Source organism: Eptesicus fuscus, chromosome 13 (assembly GCF_027574615.1).
Source record: "Eptesicus fuscus isolate TK198812 chromosome 13, DD_ASM_mEF_20220401, whole genome shotgun sequence".
NCBI classification, from domain to species: domain Eukaryota; kingdom Metazoa; phylum Chordata; class Mammalia; order Chiroptera; family Vespertilionidae; genus Eptesicus; species Eptesicus fuscus.
Window position 1 is genome coordinate 81,711,499 of NC_072485.1, and position 19,040 is coordinate 81,730,538.

The following is a 19,040-nucleotide window of genomic DNA, read 5'->3' on the forward strand; positions in this document are numbered from 1 at the left end:
GGCATTTCTTGGGCAAGGCTAGTCTGAGGGCTTTAGTTCTCTGTTCTCGGCCACAGCCCCCAGGAAAGGCTCTTCCAAGCTGCTGCCCGAAAGGTAAGGTCTGGCTGCCACGATCCTGGTGCCACGAGAGGAAGAGGGTCGGGGGTTTTCAGTGTGTCCGCAATCTCTTCGTCCCCTTAGTCAGTCCCCGGCTCACAGGCTCTGTTTTATTTATTTTTTAATATATATTTTTATTGATTTCAGAGAGGAAGGCAGAGGGATAGAGAGACAGAAACATCAATGATGAGAGAGAATCATGGATTGGCTGCCTCCTGCACGCCCCCTACTGGGGACCAAGCCCACAACCCAGGCATGTGCCCTGACCGGGAATCGAACCCAGGACCCTTCAGTCCGCAGGCTGATGCTCTATCTACTGAGCCACACCAGCCAGGGCCACAGGCTCTGTCTTACAGCTCAGAGACCAAATTTCCAATCTGATGCTGGACTTGGAAAGAAGGCGTTGCTCGATGGCATGAAGCCGGGGAGGAAACGTAGGCATTTAACTGCCTCTCGGCAGCTTTGAGGGCGCCCTCCGCGTTCCAGCCGCCAGCGCCTGTGCTGGGGGCTCTGTGGCTGTCAGTTACTGCTGTTTGGTCTCCTTGACATATTCACACGTGAGAGGGCTTTGTTGATACCTCACATAATTATACATTTGTCCAGTTTTCCCTGCGGCTCCGACGATTTTTACTTTAGGCTAATGATTTTTTAGGCTATTTTATTAGGCACATATCCTATATAATAAAGAGGTAATATGCAAATTGACCATCACTCCAACACACAAGATGGTCGCCCCCATGTGGTCAAATATGGCCGCCCCCATGTGGACACAAGATGGCCAACAGGGGAGGGCAGTTGGGGGGGACCAGGCCTGCAGGGGAGGGCAGTTAGGGGCAATTGGGCCGGCAGGGGAGCAGTTAGGCGTCGATCAGGCTGGCAGGGGAGCAGTTAGGCATCAATCAGGCTGGCAGGCAGAAGTGGTTAGGGGCAATCAGGAAGGCAGGCAGGCGAGCAGTTGGGAGCCAGCAGTCCTGGATTGTGAGAGGGATGTCCGACAGCCTGTTTAGGCCCGATCCTAAACGAGGGGTCCCAGATTGGAGATGGTGCAGGCTGGGATGAGGGGCACCCTCGCCCCCTGTGCACGAATTTTGTGCACCGGGCCTCTAGTTAATTTAGAATTGTCACATCTTTCTGGTGAATTTAGCTTTTATTTTGCTTGACATTATTACTGCATAGTGGCCATCTCTACCCTTAATAATGACTTTTGTCTTAAAGTTCAGTAATTAATATAGGCACGCTACCCTTCTTCTGTGCTGTATACGTTTTTCAAGCTTACCTTTTCTATAGCCTTACTCTGAGGTGTGCCAGGTGCATGTTTTTTAAAGCCATTGTCACCATTTTAAGGGTACAGCTTAGTGGCATTAAGCACATGTCCCTTGTTGTGCAACCATAACCATAGCCATCATCCATCTCCAGAACTTTTTTCATCTTCCCAAACTGAAGCTCTGTATCTATTAAACAAATGTCACCTCCCCTCCATGCTTTCCCCCTCTATGCTTGGATTTTACAGACCTTATCAGTCTATGTGCTGTATCCCTTTTAAACTTCTTTTTCATATTTTCCGTGTGTGACTCTCTGTGCTGCTTTCTGATGAATTCCTTAGCTGTATCTTCCAGGACTCTAATTCTCTCTTTAGCTGTGTCTAGTCTATTTTGTTGTTGTTGCTAATCCCCACCGGAGGATATTTCTCCATTGATTTTTAGAAAGAGTGGAAGGGAGGGGAAGAGACAGAGAGAGAGAAGCATCGATGTGTGAGAGACACATCAATTGGTTTCCTCCCACTTGCGCCCAACCAGGGCTGGGGATTGAGCCTGCAACTGAGGTTTGTGCCCTTGACTGAACTGAACCTGGGACCCTTCAGTCCACAGGCTAATGCTCTATCCACTGAGCCAAACCAGCTAGAGCATGTCTCATCTATTTAATCCGTTGTTGTGTATGTATATGTAATTTGGTCATCTATCTAGATAAAACCCTAATATGCAAATCAACTGAACGGTGGAACGACCGGTTGCTATGACACGCACTGACCACCAGGAGGCAGATGCTCAACCCAGGAGCTGCTCCCAGCCTACAGGCCCTGACCAGCTGTGGCGGGGATTGCACCACTGGTCGCCCTGCAGAGGGAGGCAACCTAGTGGTGGCAGTGGCGGGGGGGGGGGGGGTGGCAAGCAGGCAGTGCCAGGCTAAGGCGGGTGTGAGTAGTGGCCCCGATCACCCCTCCGGTCACCCCACTGATTTGCCTTGATTGCTGGCCAGGCCTAGGGACCCTACCCGTGCACCAGGCCTCTAATATATATAAATAAATAATTTGGTCATTTAAAAATCTTCTTGGACCCTGGCTAGTGTGGTTCAGTTGGTTGAGAAGGTTGCCAGTTTGATTCCTGAGCTGGGTGTATGCCCAGGTTTGGGGCTCAATCCCTGGTGGGGAGTGCGCAGGAGGCAACCAACCAATGTCCCGCTCTCACGTCGATGTTTCTCTCTCTCTCCTCTCCCTCTCCCCTCCTCTCTCTCTAAAAATCCATTAAAAATATTTTTAAAATACCTTCTTGGTTCTCTTGATAATCTCTTGTTGCTTACTCATCTTAAATCCGCACATAACCTTCCCATATTGTGTATAAGGGCCCGGATATCTGAAGTCCCAAAGCACGTTAGTTAACCTGTTGTGTTTTGTTTCCGCTGGTTCTTACCCAGAGTAAGAAGGCCAGCCGCCTTCGGTGCTGGTGATCTCTGACTGTGAGCTCGTTGATCCATGTTAACCAACGGGAATCCTTCCGACGTGAAGCTGGACACTTTCCTCCAAGGGTACTTGCCTCTGCTTCTGCCAGGAGCCGGGCACCACCGGCCGGGGGCACTTCAGCCCTCCTTGAGGGTCCGGGCGCAGCGCAGCTGCTCAGGACGCACCTGGCCCTCCTCCTGGCTGGCCTCTCGGCGTCACTCCCACTTTCTTTGGTGGGTGAGGAAGTGTTTGGAGATCTTGGTAGACAACAGAGCCGCGAGCAATCGTGGCCTCTCTTTCCGGGTTACTGTTCTTCTGTGGTCGGAAAGGTCCCCGCTGCTCCACGCCCACCACGTCACTGGAAGCAGAAATTCGCCCGTCCCGTCCGCTCCACACGCATCCGCAGGGGCCACGGGAACGAGTAAATCCGATCACATTACGCTCCTGCGTAAGCCCTTCAGCGACGCCCCCTCGTCTTCCCGTATGAAGTCTGAGCAACTCACCCAGCACACCAGGCCCCTGGGACCGAGGCTCTGTGCTCTTGCCAGACTCATCCCTTCAATAGTCCCTCTTTCATATTCTCTTGGGATATGTCCCAAGTCCCAAGTCTAGGTTAGGATTCCTCGAGGCCCTTCCCAGCCCTGTGCCGGTCACACGGTGTTGGAATTGGATGTCTGCATGCCTCCACGTTCACCGCCCCCCAAACTGTACGCTTCAGGAACCCCGACTCGCCCACCGCCATCTCCTCGGCACCGGGCGCAGGTGCGCGTCACAGAGCTGCCGGATGAATGAATGAGCGTGTGCACTGAGCTCCCAGTGGCTTTTCTTACTGTTTTTTTGTGTGTGAATTGTTTATACAGCAAAGATCTTAACACCGCTGTTGGCTGGCAGTACTGTCCCCAGGCTACCTGCCTGTTGACGTTGGCTGACTTTGGAGGTGGGAGGGACACAGGGAAGCTTTAAATCCGAATGTAAGCAGATCTATTGGTTTTCCTCTCGAGAACACTTCGATTGCCTCTAAGGTTAGAAAGTCCGTCCCTCTCTGGATACTTGATGAGTGTCCCTGTGTGCTCTGCGCGCCGCTCGCTGTCAAGTTCATCTCCCCAACTCAGGGCTCTCCTGCTCGGCGTCTCCTTGGAGCCTTTAGAACAAAGTCCAGACTCGTCCCCTTGACCCCCCCAAGGCTTTCCGTGATCCGTCCCGAGCGGCCCCTCTAGCCTCTTCCTCGATGTCCCCACATTAGCTCGAGCGCCCCAGGCGACGGGTCCACGTCTCTCTCTCTGGGCCCTGCCCGCCCACCTCCACGCCTTTGCTCTGAGGGCCTCTGCGTAGGATGCCCAGCCTCCATTGCTTTTTCCTCTTTCTTCATTTCTATGTGTTTACGTCGTGTTCTTTCTTCAAAAGAGCCCCACCTCACCCCTCCTCCCGAGAGAGCAGATGCTGGAGGGTGAGAGCAAGAGCGTTGGAGTCAGACAAGCCTGGGTTAAAATCCTGAATTATTTAACCCTTCCAAGTCTCAGGTCCCTCATCTTTTTTTTTTTATTTTTAATATAGTTTTATTGATTTCAGAGAGGAAGGGAGAGGGAGGGAGAGACAGAAACATCAATGATGAGAGAGAATCATGGATCCGCTGCCTCCTGCACGCCCCACACTGGGGATCGAGCCCACAACCTGGGCATGTGCCCTGACCGGGGATCGAACCGTGACCTCCTGGTTCACAGGTTGACGCTCAACCCCTGAGCCACGCCGGCTGGGCTCAGAGTTCCCTCATCTTGAACACGGGAACAGAAGGCAAAGAAGGACCCCAGTGGGTGGTTGCGAGGGTGAACTGAGTCTGGTATCAAATGCCAATAACCCAGCATGGTCCCTGCCGCACTCCCCGCTCTGCCATCCGTTCGGGAGGCAGTCCCCAGGGGCTGTGGTGGGGCACGTTCCCCCCCCCCCCCCTCCAGCCACCTCAGCCCCGGAGGTTTGGCCGGTTCTGGAATTCCATAGGCCAGTGGTCGGCAAACTCATGAGTCAACAGAACCAAGTATCAACAGCACAACGATTGAAATTTCTTTTGAGAGCCAAATTGTTTAAACTTAAGCTTCTTCTAACGCCACTTCTTCAAAATAGACTCGCCCAGGCCGTGGTATTTTGTGGAAGAGCCACACTCAAGGGGCCAAAGAGCCGCATGTGGCTCGAGAGCCGCGGTTTGCCGACCACCTATGGCATAGGTGACTGCTTTCTGCTTGGGAGCTGGGGGTGAGACCACAGGTTCCACCCCAGGGATCCAGCCCAGGCCACAGGCACCTTGGAGGGACTCCCAGCCCCCTCAGGCCCCCAGGCCTCTCCTCCCTCCGTTCTGCATGGAGCGCGAAAGGTTTTGTCACTGGGAAACGTTTCAGTCTCCAAAGGGGTCCACCGGCACCCCTGCCCCTGACGATCAGAGCCCACAAATACGGCGCGTCAAGTAGAGCAAGGGCGAGCCTCCCAGCTTTACACACCCCCCCCCGCCTTACACCCCCCGCCTTACACCCCCCGCCTTACACTCCCAGCTTTACACCCCTGCCTTACACCCCCCGCCTTACTCCAGGGACTCAGGGGGCCTGGCAGCGGGGGCAGCGGAGATGTGGGGCGCTCTGCCCCGCATCCTGGCTCTCGGGGCCTCCGCCCTGTCTGATGCGTCCGAGCTGGCGGGGAGCCCAGGGCCTGTGTGTTCTCTCTGTGGCCCCAGCACTGCACTTGAGCAGCGGTCATTTGGGGAAGAGCAGGGATGACGACAGTTCACTGGATCGGGGGGGGGGGGGGGCGGGGGGGAGGGGGTCAGAGTGGGGACAGCCTGGACGGCCAGAAGAGCAAGCTTATCATCAGGAGCCTGCAGCTCAGCCCAGCTCTGCCCCCACCTGGGGAGGATGCCTGTCCCCTCTGGACCTCAGTTGCCCAATCTGTAAAAAAAAAGGGGGGGGCATAGAACAATCCTTATGGTGGGAGCCTAAGGTTCTCAAAGTGCTGTCCTGGGCTGGCCCCTCCTGGAGCCCAGCCCGTCCCTGGGGCCTGACCTCATGACCTCACCAGGGTGGCCCTATGGACTATCGGACGCCTTTCGGCTGCCCCCGCTCCGTCCTGTCCTTCCCGGGGGGGCGGGGGGCCCTGACTCCAGCTCCCGCCTCGCTGAGCCCAGCCGGAGGGCAGTGTGGTGGACAGGCCTGGGAGGGGAGCCTCTTCCCCTCTCCCTGGAGCCGGCGTCCCCTCCTCCCGCCCTGAAATCTGAGCTCGGGGACCCAGGAGGCCTCTCCTCGCAGAACATTCCATCCAGTTGTCCAAACACTGCACAGCTGGCGGAGGGAGGGGCGGCAGGCTCCCAGCCCCGGGCTGATGGAGTGGTGGAGGCCTCCCGGGGAGGGCAGCCCTGGCCGCCCTGAGGGGTGCCCTGGCCCGGCCCCTGCGGGGAGGGGGAGATCAGGGCTGCTGGGCGGCGGGAGGAGGCTGAGCGGCCGGGGCAGGCAGCGGTGAGCCTCCCCTCGTGACCAGGCTCCTGGGGGGGTGGGGGAGGGGGAGGGCGCTGGGATAGCATCCCCGAGGTGACTTGGGGCTGCAGCTTTGATTGGCAGGCAGTCTCAGCCGCCTCTAGCCTCCGGCTCACCTGTGACGGGACAAGTCTCGGAGCCTCGGCTTCTTCACCTGCCACGGGAAGGGGGGTGGCCTCTCGGGCTGGGATTTGCCTAAGAAGTCCCAGCCCCCTCCCCCCCCCCCCCCCCCCCCCCGCCCCGCAAGCCCCGCACAGCGTCCCACCTGCCCCAGCGGTGCCACATGTCCAGAGAACAGTTACACTTTCTACACACTTCCCAAAGCAACTCTGACTCAGTTTCCCCCAACCCCCCATGGCTGGGGCGTGGCAGGGAGGGACTGTCTCTCACATAGCCCTTCCCCTCCTGCCACGTTGGGGTGACGCCCCCCACCCTTTTCACACATCCTGTTTTCCATTAATTGTTTCCAGGTGGGCCTGGAGGTCGCCCTGCAGAGGAAGGTGGGGGCACAGAAGAATTTCCAGGGGATCAGTGAGGAGCGAAAACAGGAAGGGGGTGGGAGCAGGCCATGGAAAGTTCTCCGCCAGGAAAGGGAGGCCACATCTGGTTTGCATTAGGCTGAGAGCTTGGAGCCGGAGGCCGAGTGGGAGATACTGTTATCCGAGGGCAAGGGCGGGCGGACGGCGGGCAGGGCGTGACTGCTAGCCGAGACCGAGACCCGCAGCCCCTCCCAGCGGGAACTCGGAGGCTGACCGGAAAGAGAGGGAAGCAGGGGCGAAGGGTCGGAAAGGCCGGTCTCCACCGCGGCAGTGGAGGGGAACCGGGCCACCCTGGAGAGGTCAGGCCCAGGAACGGGCTGGGCTCCAGGAGGGGCCAGCCCAGGACAGCACTTTGAGAACCTTAAGCTCCCACATCTTCACAAATGTCACAGGGCAGAATCGTTCCCATTTTACAGATGAGGGAACTGAGTCCCAGAGAGGTTAAGTGACTTGCCCAAGGCCACACAGCCAGGGCATGGCAGAACTAGGATTCGAATTCAGGCCGAATGAGATGGGGCGAAGCAAGCAGCCCCTCCCGGTGGACTGAGGCCGGCCGTGAGCCGGGGAGGGGCCCCGAGGGCTTGTGCTGTGTGTCAGCCAGCCTCGCTCGCCCTGGGGTGTCCGCCAGCACCAAGGGGCGCTCACCATGTGTCTGAGGGGTAGAGCCCGACGCCTGCAGAGGAAGAAAGCAATCCACAGAGGAAGGCTCCCTGGAGGAGGGGCCATGAGCAGAAGAGAAATTTACCAGCAGGGTGGGACGGGTGCAAACTCGAGGAAGAGGGGTTAATGTGAGGAGAGGGAGGTTGTAGGCCATATCTGGGCAGGAACATCTAGGGGTTGAGATGCCATTGTACAGTTGGGGAAACTGAGGCACAGAGAGCCCAATGTGTCCAGAGGTTCGTAGTCTGGGAGTGGGGCTGACCCCTGGCCGCTTTGCTGAGCTGTCCCTTTCTGCGGGTGGTTACAGGTTTGGAGGGGACAGGGAGGCCAGGGGTTAGGGTTGGGGGGCAGGGGGCCTTACCCAAGGCCACACCGCCAGCGAGGGAGCGAGCCAGGGCCATCCAGGCTGCCCACTGCCCAGGCGGGCGAGCAGGGCAGGCCACCACGCTGTGGCCTAGCTGAAGCCTGGGGCCTGGGGAGGTGGCTCCCGCAGCCTTTGAGGGCCCCCCTTCCCAGGCCCAGAGCCCGGGAAGGAGGGCCCCAGCATTTTCGGGGCCTGCAGAGGCACAGGAGTTAATAATTACGGGTCGAGGAGGTAGAGGCCTGTCTGGAGGCCCCGCCCTCCCAGGCAGCTGCTCCGCAGAGATAGCAAAGGTTAGTGTGAGCCGGGGGCGGGGAGAAGGCTCTGCACCTGCCCGCCCGGCGGCTCCAGAGGGACCCTCGGTCCGCCCTCCAGCCATGAACCCCCCTGAGGAACGCACCAGGTGCCCTGCCCGCGGGAAGTGCCCCGTGTACCTGGCGGTGAGCTCAGGGACTGTTCGCTATGCCCCATCAGGTCTGGGCCCTGCACTTGAGGGGAACTTGGGAGAGGAGCCCCGGGACACAGACAGGTAAGCTGGACCTGGGACGCGAAGGGGGGGTGGGGAGGCGGGGATCTTGCCACTCTCCAGGGGGCTAGGGGAGAGGTGAGATCCAAGTTGAGCACAGGGACTGGCCTGGCGCTAGGAGGAATGTCATGAGCCTCTTACGAGGTCAGCCGAGGGGGTGGCCCTGATTGTCCTGTCCAACTTGGTGGTTATGCAGACGTAGAGTCCGAGGCTCAGAGAGGAGCAGACAGTGGGCCGAGGACAGAGGCAGGAGCCGGGTCGTCCAGGCGGGCAGTTCCGCTCCACACCTCCCTCCAGCCAAGGGTCGGAGCTGGGATGGGGGGGGGGGCAGGATGGCCAGGACGTTGCGGGGGAGGGGGGTTGGGGAGGCAGTGGCTTGGGGCAGAGGACACGCCTTTTTCTATTTCTCCCACGCACCTAGTAGGCGCCCCTTGTTGCCTGACTGTGAGCAGCGGTAGCTTCCAGTGGTTTCTGGGCTGTCTTTTCAGGAAACTGGTACAAGGGGTCTCAGCCCCGTCACCTCTGGCTGTGTGACCTCAGGCAGGTGCCTTACCCTCTCTGAGCCCATCCTTTCCAGTTGGGCAGGAGAGCTTACTGGGCGGTGGGAGAAGCTGGTGAGCCTGTGAGTCCCAGATAACTGGATCCATAGGTGGTGGGATATTTTTGGTTAGTAATCGGGGTGTCACTGCTCCCAGAATCGTGACCCCACACTCGTCTGTTGAGGCCTCGCTCAAGCACCTCCACAGCCCACCAGCCCTCCCACACGAGGATTCTTCCTCTGGAGCCGTGGCCCTCCCCCGTCTGGTTGTCTCCGGTCCGGGCTCGTGAGGATGGAGGGGAAGGATCCTACCCTGAGCTCCTCAGTGTCATCTCCTCCCTCTTCCCCTAAACAGTAAACAGAGCTAGGGCCAGGCAGGCAGCAGATTTGGTGACAAATCAACAAAAGCGATGACATCTGCTCTCAGCCAGACCCTGGGGGCTGGGCGGGGCTGGGATGGGCGAGGCGGGGCTGAGCTGGGCTGGGCTGGGGTGGGCTTGGGGTGGGGTGGGGTGGGGTGGGGAAACCCAACACCAGGAAGGAGCTGGTCCCTGTCCTTGGGGAACCATTGCCTTGCAGAGTGAAGGACCTGGGGGCCTGGGCGGAATGGTTCTGGGAAGGACTCACCCAGAGGAGGCCCCCAGGGGTCCCCTGTCCCAGGAGCTGGCCAGGGGAACGAGGGAGCAAGGCAGGAAGCTGGCTGCTCCCCTCACGGAGCCCTGAGCCTGGGTGTGGGCTGCGCACAGAGGGAAGGAGCCCTGCTTTCCATTTTGGACAGACAGACCCCTCGCTCAGCAGCAGGTGCGCCCTGGGCAAGCGATGGCCCTGGAAGTGGAGGGCTTGGGAGTATGGCCCCGTCCTCCCATCTCCCCACCGTCCCAGAGCCGTTTCCTTTGGGTCCCCAGCTCTTGTAAGGTCCCCAGTTTGTACTTTGAATGAATGACTGAATGATTGAATGAAATACAGAGGTGCCCCCAGATGAAGACCTGACCAAGCCAAGCCTCGGGCCCTGTGGGAAGTATCTCCTTCCAGCCCTCCCAGGCCTCCCTGGGAATGGGGGTGGGAGCCATGGTCCCCGCAGGAGAGGCGGGGCTGCGGTGTCCCTGGGTCCAGGTCACAGCTCAGGACGGGCCGCGAGGGTCAGGGAGGTTGAGGTGCGGGAGGGCCTATGGTCTGGGGTCAGGGAGTTTCGCAGAGGCTGGGGGACCAGGCAGGTGTGTGTGGGGGGGAGGGGACGGGGGCGGGGGAGCATTGCTCCAGAGAGAAGACTTGGGCCAGGATGAGGGCTGGCGACTTGGGCCAAAGGTGGCTCCTGCCTGGGACCCGGCTTTGGGGTCTGTCCCCTGCCCACAGGCGGGCGGCGCGGGCCGGGAGCGGGGCCGGTGGCGGTGGAGGGCATGTGCTGACCTAGAGCGCAATCCGGTCGGAATCAGGAAGCAGAAAGCGGGGGCCCTGGTGGGTTCCCGAGCGGAGCGGCCCGAGTGGAGCCCAGGAGCCTGGAGCCCAGGAGCCGCGGGTGATGGGTCCGGCTCCTCCCCGCGCTCCGGCCGGCCAGTCCCGCGGGCCCTGCGGCGGCGGAGGGCGGGGCCGGGCACGTGTCCCCCGGCCGCCCCTGCGCCACGTGACCCCCGAGGGCAGGGTTTGGGGCTGAACTGGGGCCGGGGCGCGAGCAGCGGCCGGACCGACGGACAGGCTGCGGGCGGGACGGACAGGCGGCGGGGCCGGCGGCCGGCGCGGGGCGGAGCCGGCGGCGGCGGGGACGCGGCGAGGACGCGGTGCCCGGAGGTCCCGGAGGCGGCGGCGGGGACGGACGCCCCGGCGCCCGGAGGCTCCGGGATGTGGAGCGGGTAGGTCCCGGCGCGCTCGCGGCTCTGCGCGGGTTGGGGCGGCGGCCTCCTGGCTGGGAAGGTCGGGGATCCCTGCCGGGTCCGCACCCCCGACTGGGAGGGGCTCTGTCCCAGCACAAGGACGGGGACACGCCGCGGGGGCCGGGAGGGTGTGGGGGCGCGTGGGGAAGGTGGCGGCAGACCGTCCCAGGCTCTGACAGCGCCAACTCCTCCGGCTCATCTGCAGAGCGGGGGGCGGGGGGGGTAAGTCAGAGAGAATCTGGGGTGCGCACCCAGACGAGGCCCCCCAGGCTGGAAACACCTTGGAGGGCAGTGCAGTTGGGAAGGAGGCTGGTCTCTGCCAGAGTCGCTTGCAAGTTGCTGAGCCTCCGTCTGGGCTCCTGGGCGGGCGGGCAGGGCTCAGAGGTGCGGGTGGGAGCCCCTTGGCACCCACGTCTGCTCGCTGGCTCTCAGGGGCGTCCCGCCCCGGCGGCTGGAAAGGCTGTGGCCTTCTCCTGGAGCCGGGCAGACACTTCCTCTTCCCATGGAAAGACCAGGTCCCGGGCGGGATGTGGCCAGAGTGAGGGTGGGTTGCATTCCTGTAAAGAACCGGGCCAGATGGACAGTCCCGGGCCAGGGCTCCCAGACTCGGCTCCCTCCGGTACTGGTACTTCATGGGGGGGCGGGGAGCTGAGAGAGTGGGCTCCTGGGAGGGGAGGGGGGAGGTGTAGAGAGGCTGGAGACTCTTTTTAAAAAAGATATATTTTTGTGATTTCAGGGAGGAAGGGAGAGGGAGAGAGAGAGAGGAACATCAATGATGAGGGAGAATCCTTGGTCCTCTGCCTCCCGCACGCCCCCTACTGGGGATCGAGCCCACAACCCCGGCATGTGCCCTGACCGGGAACGGAGCCCTGACCTCCTGGTTCTTAAGTGGACGTTCAACCCCTGAGCCCCTCGGGGTGAGAGGCTGGAGGCTGTTAGAGGGAGGCGTGTCTTTGGAGCTGCACCTGGAGGGAAGGAGACTGCGTTTAGGGAGGAGGAGGAGGAGGGGGTTGGTGGTACCTGGGGAGGAGAGGGGAGGGCAGGCCTGCCTGGGGTTAACTGTGCCTGAGGGGCAGCCTGGCCAGGAGGAGGCAGGGGACCTCTCGTGGCGGGTGTGCCCAAGGCAAACTACTGAGCGTAGTTGCTGTGTGACCTTGAGAGTATGGGCTCCCTTCTCTGGGCCTCTGGGTGACATGAGCAGGTTGGGTGGGGAGTGATCCAGGCCCTGGAGGCATCCAAGGCAGGCCCGGCAGACGGACAGACGGACCGACGGACGGGACGGGCCCACTGGGAGACGGCCCCTCTCTTTAAGGACAGAGTGGAAGAGACGACTCAAGGTGCTGGAGAAGCTCGCCGCCCAGCCTCCCTGCTGTATTCCCAGGAACTCCGGATAAGCCCGCTGCCGAGCCCACCCCCACGTGACCCTGCGTAGTCTCGCTTCTTGTGTGAGCATGGAACCCCCCAGGTCTAGCTGGGGGCCGAGCACCAAGTAGGTGCTTCCTAAATGCAGACGGAGATGAGGGGGCAGGATGGGGAGCTGGGTGCCGGGGCGTGAGAGGCAGGGTTTTGGGGTTACCTTGACCACTGCCTTTTTATGGACCCCTCGCCTGGATATTGGAGGCAGGGGTGGGCAGATCCGGGGCCCAGCTGCCAGCACCCACTGGGGCCCGGGACCTAGGAGCCCACCCAGACCCCAGCAGCAGCTGGGGGGACCCGGCGTGGGGGTCACTCTTGCCCTCGTAACTCTGGCGAGCTGCTTGTGTGCGTGGCGCCCGTCGCTCATGGGAACTCTGGGCAGCCGTGCACTTGGGGTCCTGCCTCCGAGCTGGGAGAATCCCGGCGTCCTCGTCTGCAGGATGAACTGACGCATCGCTCTTGGGGTGCCTGCTGCTCGCGGCCAGGGCAGGTGCTGGTCAGGACTCTGCAGGGGCTCGGGTGCACCCTCTCTTTTGGGACTCTGAGCGTGCGCCATAGCTCTGGACCCAGAGGCAGCCCCCCCAAGCTGGCCGCACCCCTCCCACCCCCCACAGGGCCCCAAGTCTATAGTTTTGGGCACCACGCCTGCTCCGAGGGGCTGGGGCACGGACAGCATCTTGGGTACTTGCGCCGCTAACGCTGTGCTAGGCACTTGGGACTTGGTCCGCAGAGGCCAGAGTCTGGAATCGGCCGGTTTTTGCCACCGAGTGGCCACAGGACGTCGGTGTAGGCCCTCGGTCTAAGCAAACCTCTCGGCTCTGAGGGCTGCACCAAGGGGAGGGGACGCCCGGACCCCAGGGCGGGTTGTGTCTGCAGCAGGCGGGGCGGGCGCTCCAGGGCCGCAGAGCGCGGTGGGTTCTGAGCAAGTCACTTAACTGCTCTGGGCGGCTCCCTCGTGGGCTCTTGCCTGAAGGCCTAAGTCAGTGATAGCGAACCTATGACACGCGTGTCAGCACCGACACGCGTAGCCATTTCTGATGACACGCGGCCGCCTCAGGATGAAACATTTGCTGCTCCTGAGGATGAAACATTTGCGAAATAATGTTTTTTCCTCAAAGTGACACAGTACCCGAGTTATTCTCAGTTTTTTGGCGAAGTTTGACACACCAAGCTCAAAAGGTTGCCCATCACTGGCCTAAGTCATGGGGACTCCAGCTCTAAGCCAGTTCTTTTTTTTTAAACTTTTATAAGATTTTACTTGAGAAAAACTCACCACATTGTCAGGAGGCAAGATCTCAAATGCCTCCCTGAAGTATGGCCTGGGGCTCCCGGGACGGGAGCAGGGGGAGGGGGCTGTGCCACCCTCCGTGGCCGCCTCGCCTCCGGGCAGCCCTCAGGAATTCCTACTTCCCCTTCCCCTCAGCAGGTGTCTCTCCTGCTGGGCCGCAGCCAGCACATCTGTACTGGGGACTCACGGTGTATGGGTTGGATGTCTGAGGTCGTGGGTGTCAGGTTCTCTTCGAACCGGACAGGTGGACCCGAGGCACGTGCTGGGTGCTGGCTCTCAGTGGAGACACGGCTGGATTGCCTCTTGGGGTCGCGCTGGGCCGGCAGGCCTGGGCGGGGCGGGGAGAGGCGTGGCCTGGCCCACCTGCTGCAGGCGTCCTGACCTCACTCCTTAGCATCCCGAGGCTGCCCCGCCCCCCCTCCTGCTCCTGCTCCTGCCCCTCCCTCCCTGCTTCCCCTTCCAGCAGTGGGCCCGGCCCCACCCCCCTCCGGAGTCCTGCTCCTCTGTCCCATGTTGACGGCGTTGTCCCCCTCTTCTGGACCCCCCACCTCTCCACCGCCTGGCAGGCTCCTCCAGGTCCCCAGGCTGGCTCTCTGGCCTCCCCGCCTCTGTCCCCCATCCCTCATCCAGGCTCAGGCTGCGGCTGCTCCCTCTGGCCGGGTGACTCCCTCCAGCCGCCCCCTCCCCAATGCCTCAGCCACCCCCTTTCCTTCCCGGAAAGACCCCCTCCCAGCTCCTCAGTGCTGCCGGGTACCACTGTTCGCCTCATTCCCGGGGTTTCCGATTACATTAACTAATGGCTGCAATGTCCTTTGTTCTGTCCCCCCGGCCAGCCCCTGGCTTTCCCACGAGCCCCCTCTCCGAGTCCTTGGTGCCTGCATGTCCCCTCCTAGCTCAGAGCCTGCCTGGCTTCTCAGCAGCCGTCGGGGGAGCCCACCGCCCCCACCGCCGGGGCACCATCTCAAACTTCCTCAAAGCCGTCTGCATCCTGCCTCACTTCTCCGAAAGCGCCTCCCCACCCCACCCCGGGGCTTCTCTGGGTGACAGGTCACATGACTCACGAGTGCCAGCACTCTGGGTTCAGTTCCCTTCCGGCCAAGTCGCCATCCTTCTCTGAATCGCGTGTCCAAACCGGGATGGGGAAGCACCTCCGCAGCGGCCGAAGGAGGTTCCTCCCCACGGTGACACCTGCGGCCCGTAACCCTCCTCTCCGTCCCGGGGAGGGCGGGCCGGCGCGGACCTGCGTGGCCGGGGCTCAGGGTTCCCACCGGCTGGGGGTTTGGAGCTGACGACCGGGCCCCTCCTGGTGAGGTGAGCCCGCTGGGCTGGGAGGCCGGTCAGGGAGCCAACGCGCAACCTGTCCTGGGGTCTCGGCGTCTGGTCTCCTGATGAGTGTCACCTGACTGACGGCCTCATGCCCTCGGGGCTGCCTGGGCGCCGCTGAGTGCAAGTGGGGAGTCTCCACTGGCCCCGTGCCCGAGCTGGGCCCGGCCGGGGTTCCTGCTGACCGGACCGGCCGCAGCCCCCTGGCCCCTGGACCCGGTGGCCCCAGGCAGAGGGGAAGGTCCCTGCGCCCCTCCAGCCCTCGTCTCCCCCCAGGTCCGGAGCTCTCCTCGCTGGCCACTCCGCTGCCTGTTTCACGAACCTGTTATGCCCGTGAGCTCAGGGGCCTTGGGCTCACAGAGGTGACCTGGGCACCGGTGGCTGCGGAGGCAGAGGTTGGGGCAGAGGGACCGCGTGGCTGGCTGGGCTGGCCGGGATGGCCGGGGCTGCGGGGCACAGGGGACCCCCGTGGGGCCCTCCTGGCCTCAGGAATGGCCTCTGGTCCAGTGGGGATGCTGGGTGACGGGGCCATAGGATCCAGGGTCCTCACTTTTTGGCCCATTTTTGTGATTGGGGACAGAAGCCCGCTGCCCTCCTGGGCGGCCAGGATGGGGTGTGGGGGCACAGTGGCTGCATCCCCCCGACCCCAGCATGCTTCCAGGGGAAGTGACCCCGCGGGACGTTTCCTGTCTGAACTGCCGGGGCTCGCGGAAACACCCCCACCTGTGACCTTGACTCTTCCCGTCTCCTGCCCCTGAGCCGACCTTGCCAGGCGCCCGGATCCTGGACGCTGGGCTCTGTGTCTGCGGGGAACCGGGACCGGGAAGGTCTGGCAGAGGGCGTGGACCTGGGCTGCGGGGGAGGCAGGGAAGCACTTCCGTGGGAGCCCCTGCTCCCCTGAGAGGGCGTGTCCTCCCCACGCAGGGGCTCACGCCCAGGGCACCGCCGGCCTGTGCGGAGGCTGAGTGTGCAGGACGGCATTCTGGCCTGGGCTGGACCCAAGGAGGGAAGGGCCTGGGTCCCTGCTTAGCCTGAAGTTTCTGAGTCACAGAGCTGGCTCGCAGGCCGGAACTGGGAGGAAGAGGGTCCTCAGGTCGGAGCTTCCCTCCCGGGACAGGGTGGGTCTTGCCTGCCCCTGCGCCTGCGCCCTGGCCCCGGCCCCGGCACTGGACAGCTGGACAGCTGGAGACCACAGTGAGGTCCCGCTGTCCCCACGCTCTGCCGCTAGGCTGTGCGCTGGGCTTTTCGGGGGGGAGAGGGAAGGGGGGGTGACGCAGAGACTGTCTCGGGGGCTCCTGTCTCCTCCGATGGCAGGACAGGGTCCCATCCCCCTGGCAGCGGGCTGCAGTGAGGGCCGGTTGGGAAAATGATGGGGGCCTGTCTGGCCACACCCCCACCCTGCCCTTGGGACCAGCGGGAGAGGCCCAGCCACACTGGTGGGCAGCGTTCGGTGCTCCTGGGCGGGGCTGGCGCCCGCTCCTCCTGGGCAGGCCCGTGGGACAGGGCGGTGGGCCTTGCAGAGGGACAGGCACGGAGTCTGGGCGCCTGAGGCCTGGGATCCTGTCTGTGTCCTGTGCTGTCCCGTGGGTCACCCCCACCCTTGGCCTCTGGTCTGGTTCTTGCTTATTCCATCCAAGTGGGCGACTCCGAGGTGGCCTGCTGCCCCCCGGATGGAGGGCCGAGCCCCTGACCTCCGCACGGCCAGTGGGCGCAGCTCTCCGGGCCAGAGGGTTCAGCTGCGGGACCCAGAGCCTGGCAGGCGTGGGGTGGGGTGGGGTGGGTGTCCGCCAAACGTGGCTGTGGACTGCACCCAGTTTCCCTGGTGCTGTGTCCGGGGACTTGCCCTTTAACCCCCAGCCACAGGCGGGAAGCAGGGGCAGGGGTTTCTGGGACATTCCTGGGGGCTCACGTGCGCCCCGGGCTGCAGCTTGGAGTCAGGCGTGGCCTTGGGCTTGCCCACCGCTGGCCCCTGCGCTCCCTCCGCTGCCCCACGCCCAGCCCTGGCCCTCCCCGCGGGGGGCGGCTTCCGGGCCTGAGCGGCGGCTGGGAAGGCGGTTGGGCAGGAATGTGGTCAGATTTCCCTGCTACAGCCACGGAGGAGCCTCCGGGGTCCCCTGGGCCCAGCGGTCCTGGCTCCGGGGCAAAGCGCCCATCCCACCACTCACACCCCGCCCACCGGGGGCGCTGGCCTGGGCTGGAGACCTGGCCCCCTGTCCCAGCACTGCCACCGACCAGCTGGCTCTGTGACCTGGCCAGGTGTGGTCGCTCGCTGAGACGCCGCCCTCGTCTGTGGGACGGGGCCAGGGCCTCGCTGCTGTTGAGTTTGGAACGAGATGCGTGGGCAGAGCACCCGGGCGGTTCTAGGGAGGGTAAGTCCCGGGACGCCGGCTGCAGGCCTGGGCCCCCCGCCAACGAGACCCTTTCCCACGAGGGAAGTAGGAAGCTCTGTCTGGCGCACCCTCTGCTGATGGAGCGGAGGAGGTGTGTTCCATCCACTCACCAGGGCCCCGCGTCCCCGCCAGCAGGACCAGCCCCCAGACCTCCAGGCCACACTCTGGGCCGGCTCCGGAGCAGAGGCCGGGCTGGGCTGGCGGGCTGGACGGGGCCATGTGAAGGGTTAGGAGAGGGCTCGTTGCTGGGCTCCCCGGGTGCCCAGTCCCTCCGTGTTACCCTGGGGGAAACTGAGGCTGAGGGGCTGCTTGGTGACGGTCCCAGGGTCCAGAGGACAAGGAGGAGGCCAGTCCCTGGCCTGGCCTTTCACAGTTCCCTGCAGCAATCCCGAACCCCACGACTCTTTGGCCTTATCTCTCCTCCCTCCTGTGTGGGCCCCTCAGAGCCCCCTCCCCTCCACTTCCGCATGTTACCCGTGGCCTGGCCCAGCCCCCACCCTCAGCCCAGTCACGGCCGCTCAGAAGCTGCTGGCTCAGGAGCCGCCAGCTTTTGCTGAGTGAGCGAGTCCAGAGGTGCTGTCTTGGCACAAAACGCCGCTGGCTAAGGCCGCCCCCTCCCTCCCTCCCTCCCTGCCCTGCCCCCTCCCCAGGGTCCTCTTGGAGGGGGGAGTGTGGATTGGCCAAAGGAGGTGCACACAGAGGGGAGGAGGGTCCTGAGGCCCAGAATGGGGTGGGGGAGGCCACTAGGCAGGCCAGGGAGAGCTGGTTCTGGGGGGCAGGAAGTGGGTCTGCCTTGCCTGGTGGTTGAAGAACCTTTGGGCCTCAGCCCTGCCGGCCATGGCTGGTCCTTCTTCTTTGATCCGTCCTTAATTTGCATAAAATTTGCATTGACAGTAACAACAAAAGCAGTTCCCACTTAGGTGCCTCCTTTTTTTTTATGCACATCTCTCTGCATTCAGTGGCCCTTGAGGCAGGACCCTGGGGATTGTCCACACTCTACAGAGGTGGAGACTCAGGTTCTCAGCCCTGATGAATGGACAGTCACCTGTTGGACACCCAGAGCCGAGCACCTACTGGGTGCTGACCACCTACTGTGTGCCACACAGAGCCCTAGGCCCTGGGCTGGAGTGGGTGTGGTGGACAAAGATGAAGGAGTCTTGCCCTCAAGATATTTCGTGTTTGGCCATTCTGCCCTCGTGACAACCCTGGTGCTGGCATCCCCATTTTATAGATGGGGAAACTGAGGCCCGGAGTGGCAGGCAGAGGCGTTGCCCAGGGCGGGTCCCTGGGCTCAGCTCTCTAGGTCTGGGAACTGCATCCTATGTTTGCTGTTTGCCTCGCAGCCAGCCCCACCCGGACGAGGGCTGCCCACCGCCCCTCGAAGCTGTCCCGGTCTCCTGGAAGAGCCAGAGCCGCAGGGAGCCCCCGGGAGCCCTGGTGGGGACCCCTGCAGGGGAGGGGGCCCACGGCGAGGAGGACCCCGCCGCCCAGCTGGACGTGTCTCGCCTGCGCAGCTCGTCCATGGAGATCCGCGAGAAGGGCTCAGAGTTCCTGAAGGAGGAGCTGCACAAAGCCCAGAAGGTGGGGGCCGGGGGGCCTGGGAGAGCGGGGTGCCCCCAAATGCCCAGAGGTCTCAGGCACCTGTCCAGGCCTGCGCGGGCACGGGGAGGCAGACACAGGACAGAGCAGCTCTAGGGTGACGTGTAGAAGTGTGATCCCCGGGGTTTCCTCTCCTGCCAGCAGCTGAATGGTAAACGCCTCATAGACTAGAGCAGCAGAGGCAAGCTCAGTCCCCGCCCCCGCAAGA

The 19,040-nt window shown here is 62.7% G+C and overlaps 1 protein-coding gene across 7 annotated transcripts in view; it reads left to right on the forward strand.

The window, feature by feature from the left end:
* Positions 1–19,040, forward strand: part of RAB3IL1 (RAB3A interacting protein like 1) — a 32,140-nt gene that overhangs the window by 4,299 nt on the left and 8,801 nt on the right. For 4 of the 7 annotated variants that reach the window (XM_028137491.2, XM_054725381.1, XM_054725382.1 and 1 more), the window contains exons 1-2: positions 8,262–8,413; positions 18,577–18,814. In XM_028137491.2, coding sequence (XP_027993292.2) covers positions 8,262–8,413; positions 18,577–18,814 — 390 coding nt within the window. Of the gene's footprint in view, positions 1–8,261; positions 8,414–9,781; positions 9,859–10,630; positions 10,796–18,576; positions 18,815–19,040 lie in introns of those variants that run through there. The other 3 variants (XM_054725383.1, XM_028137501.2, XM_054725384.1) reach the window with 3 other exon arrangements.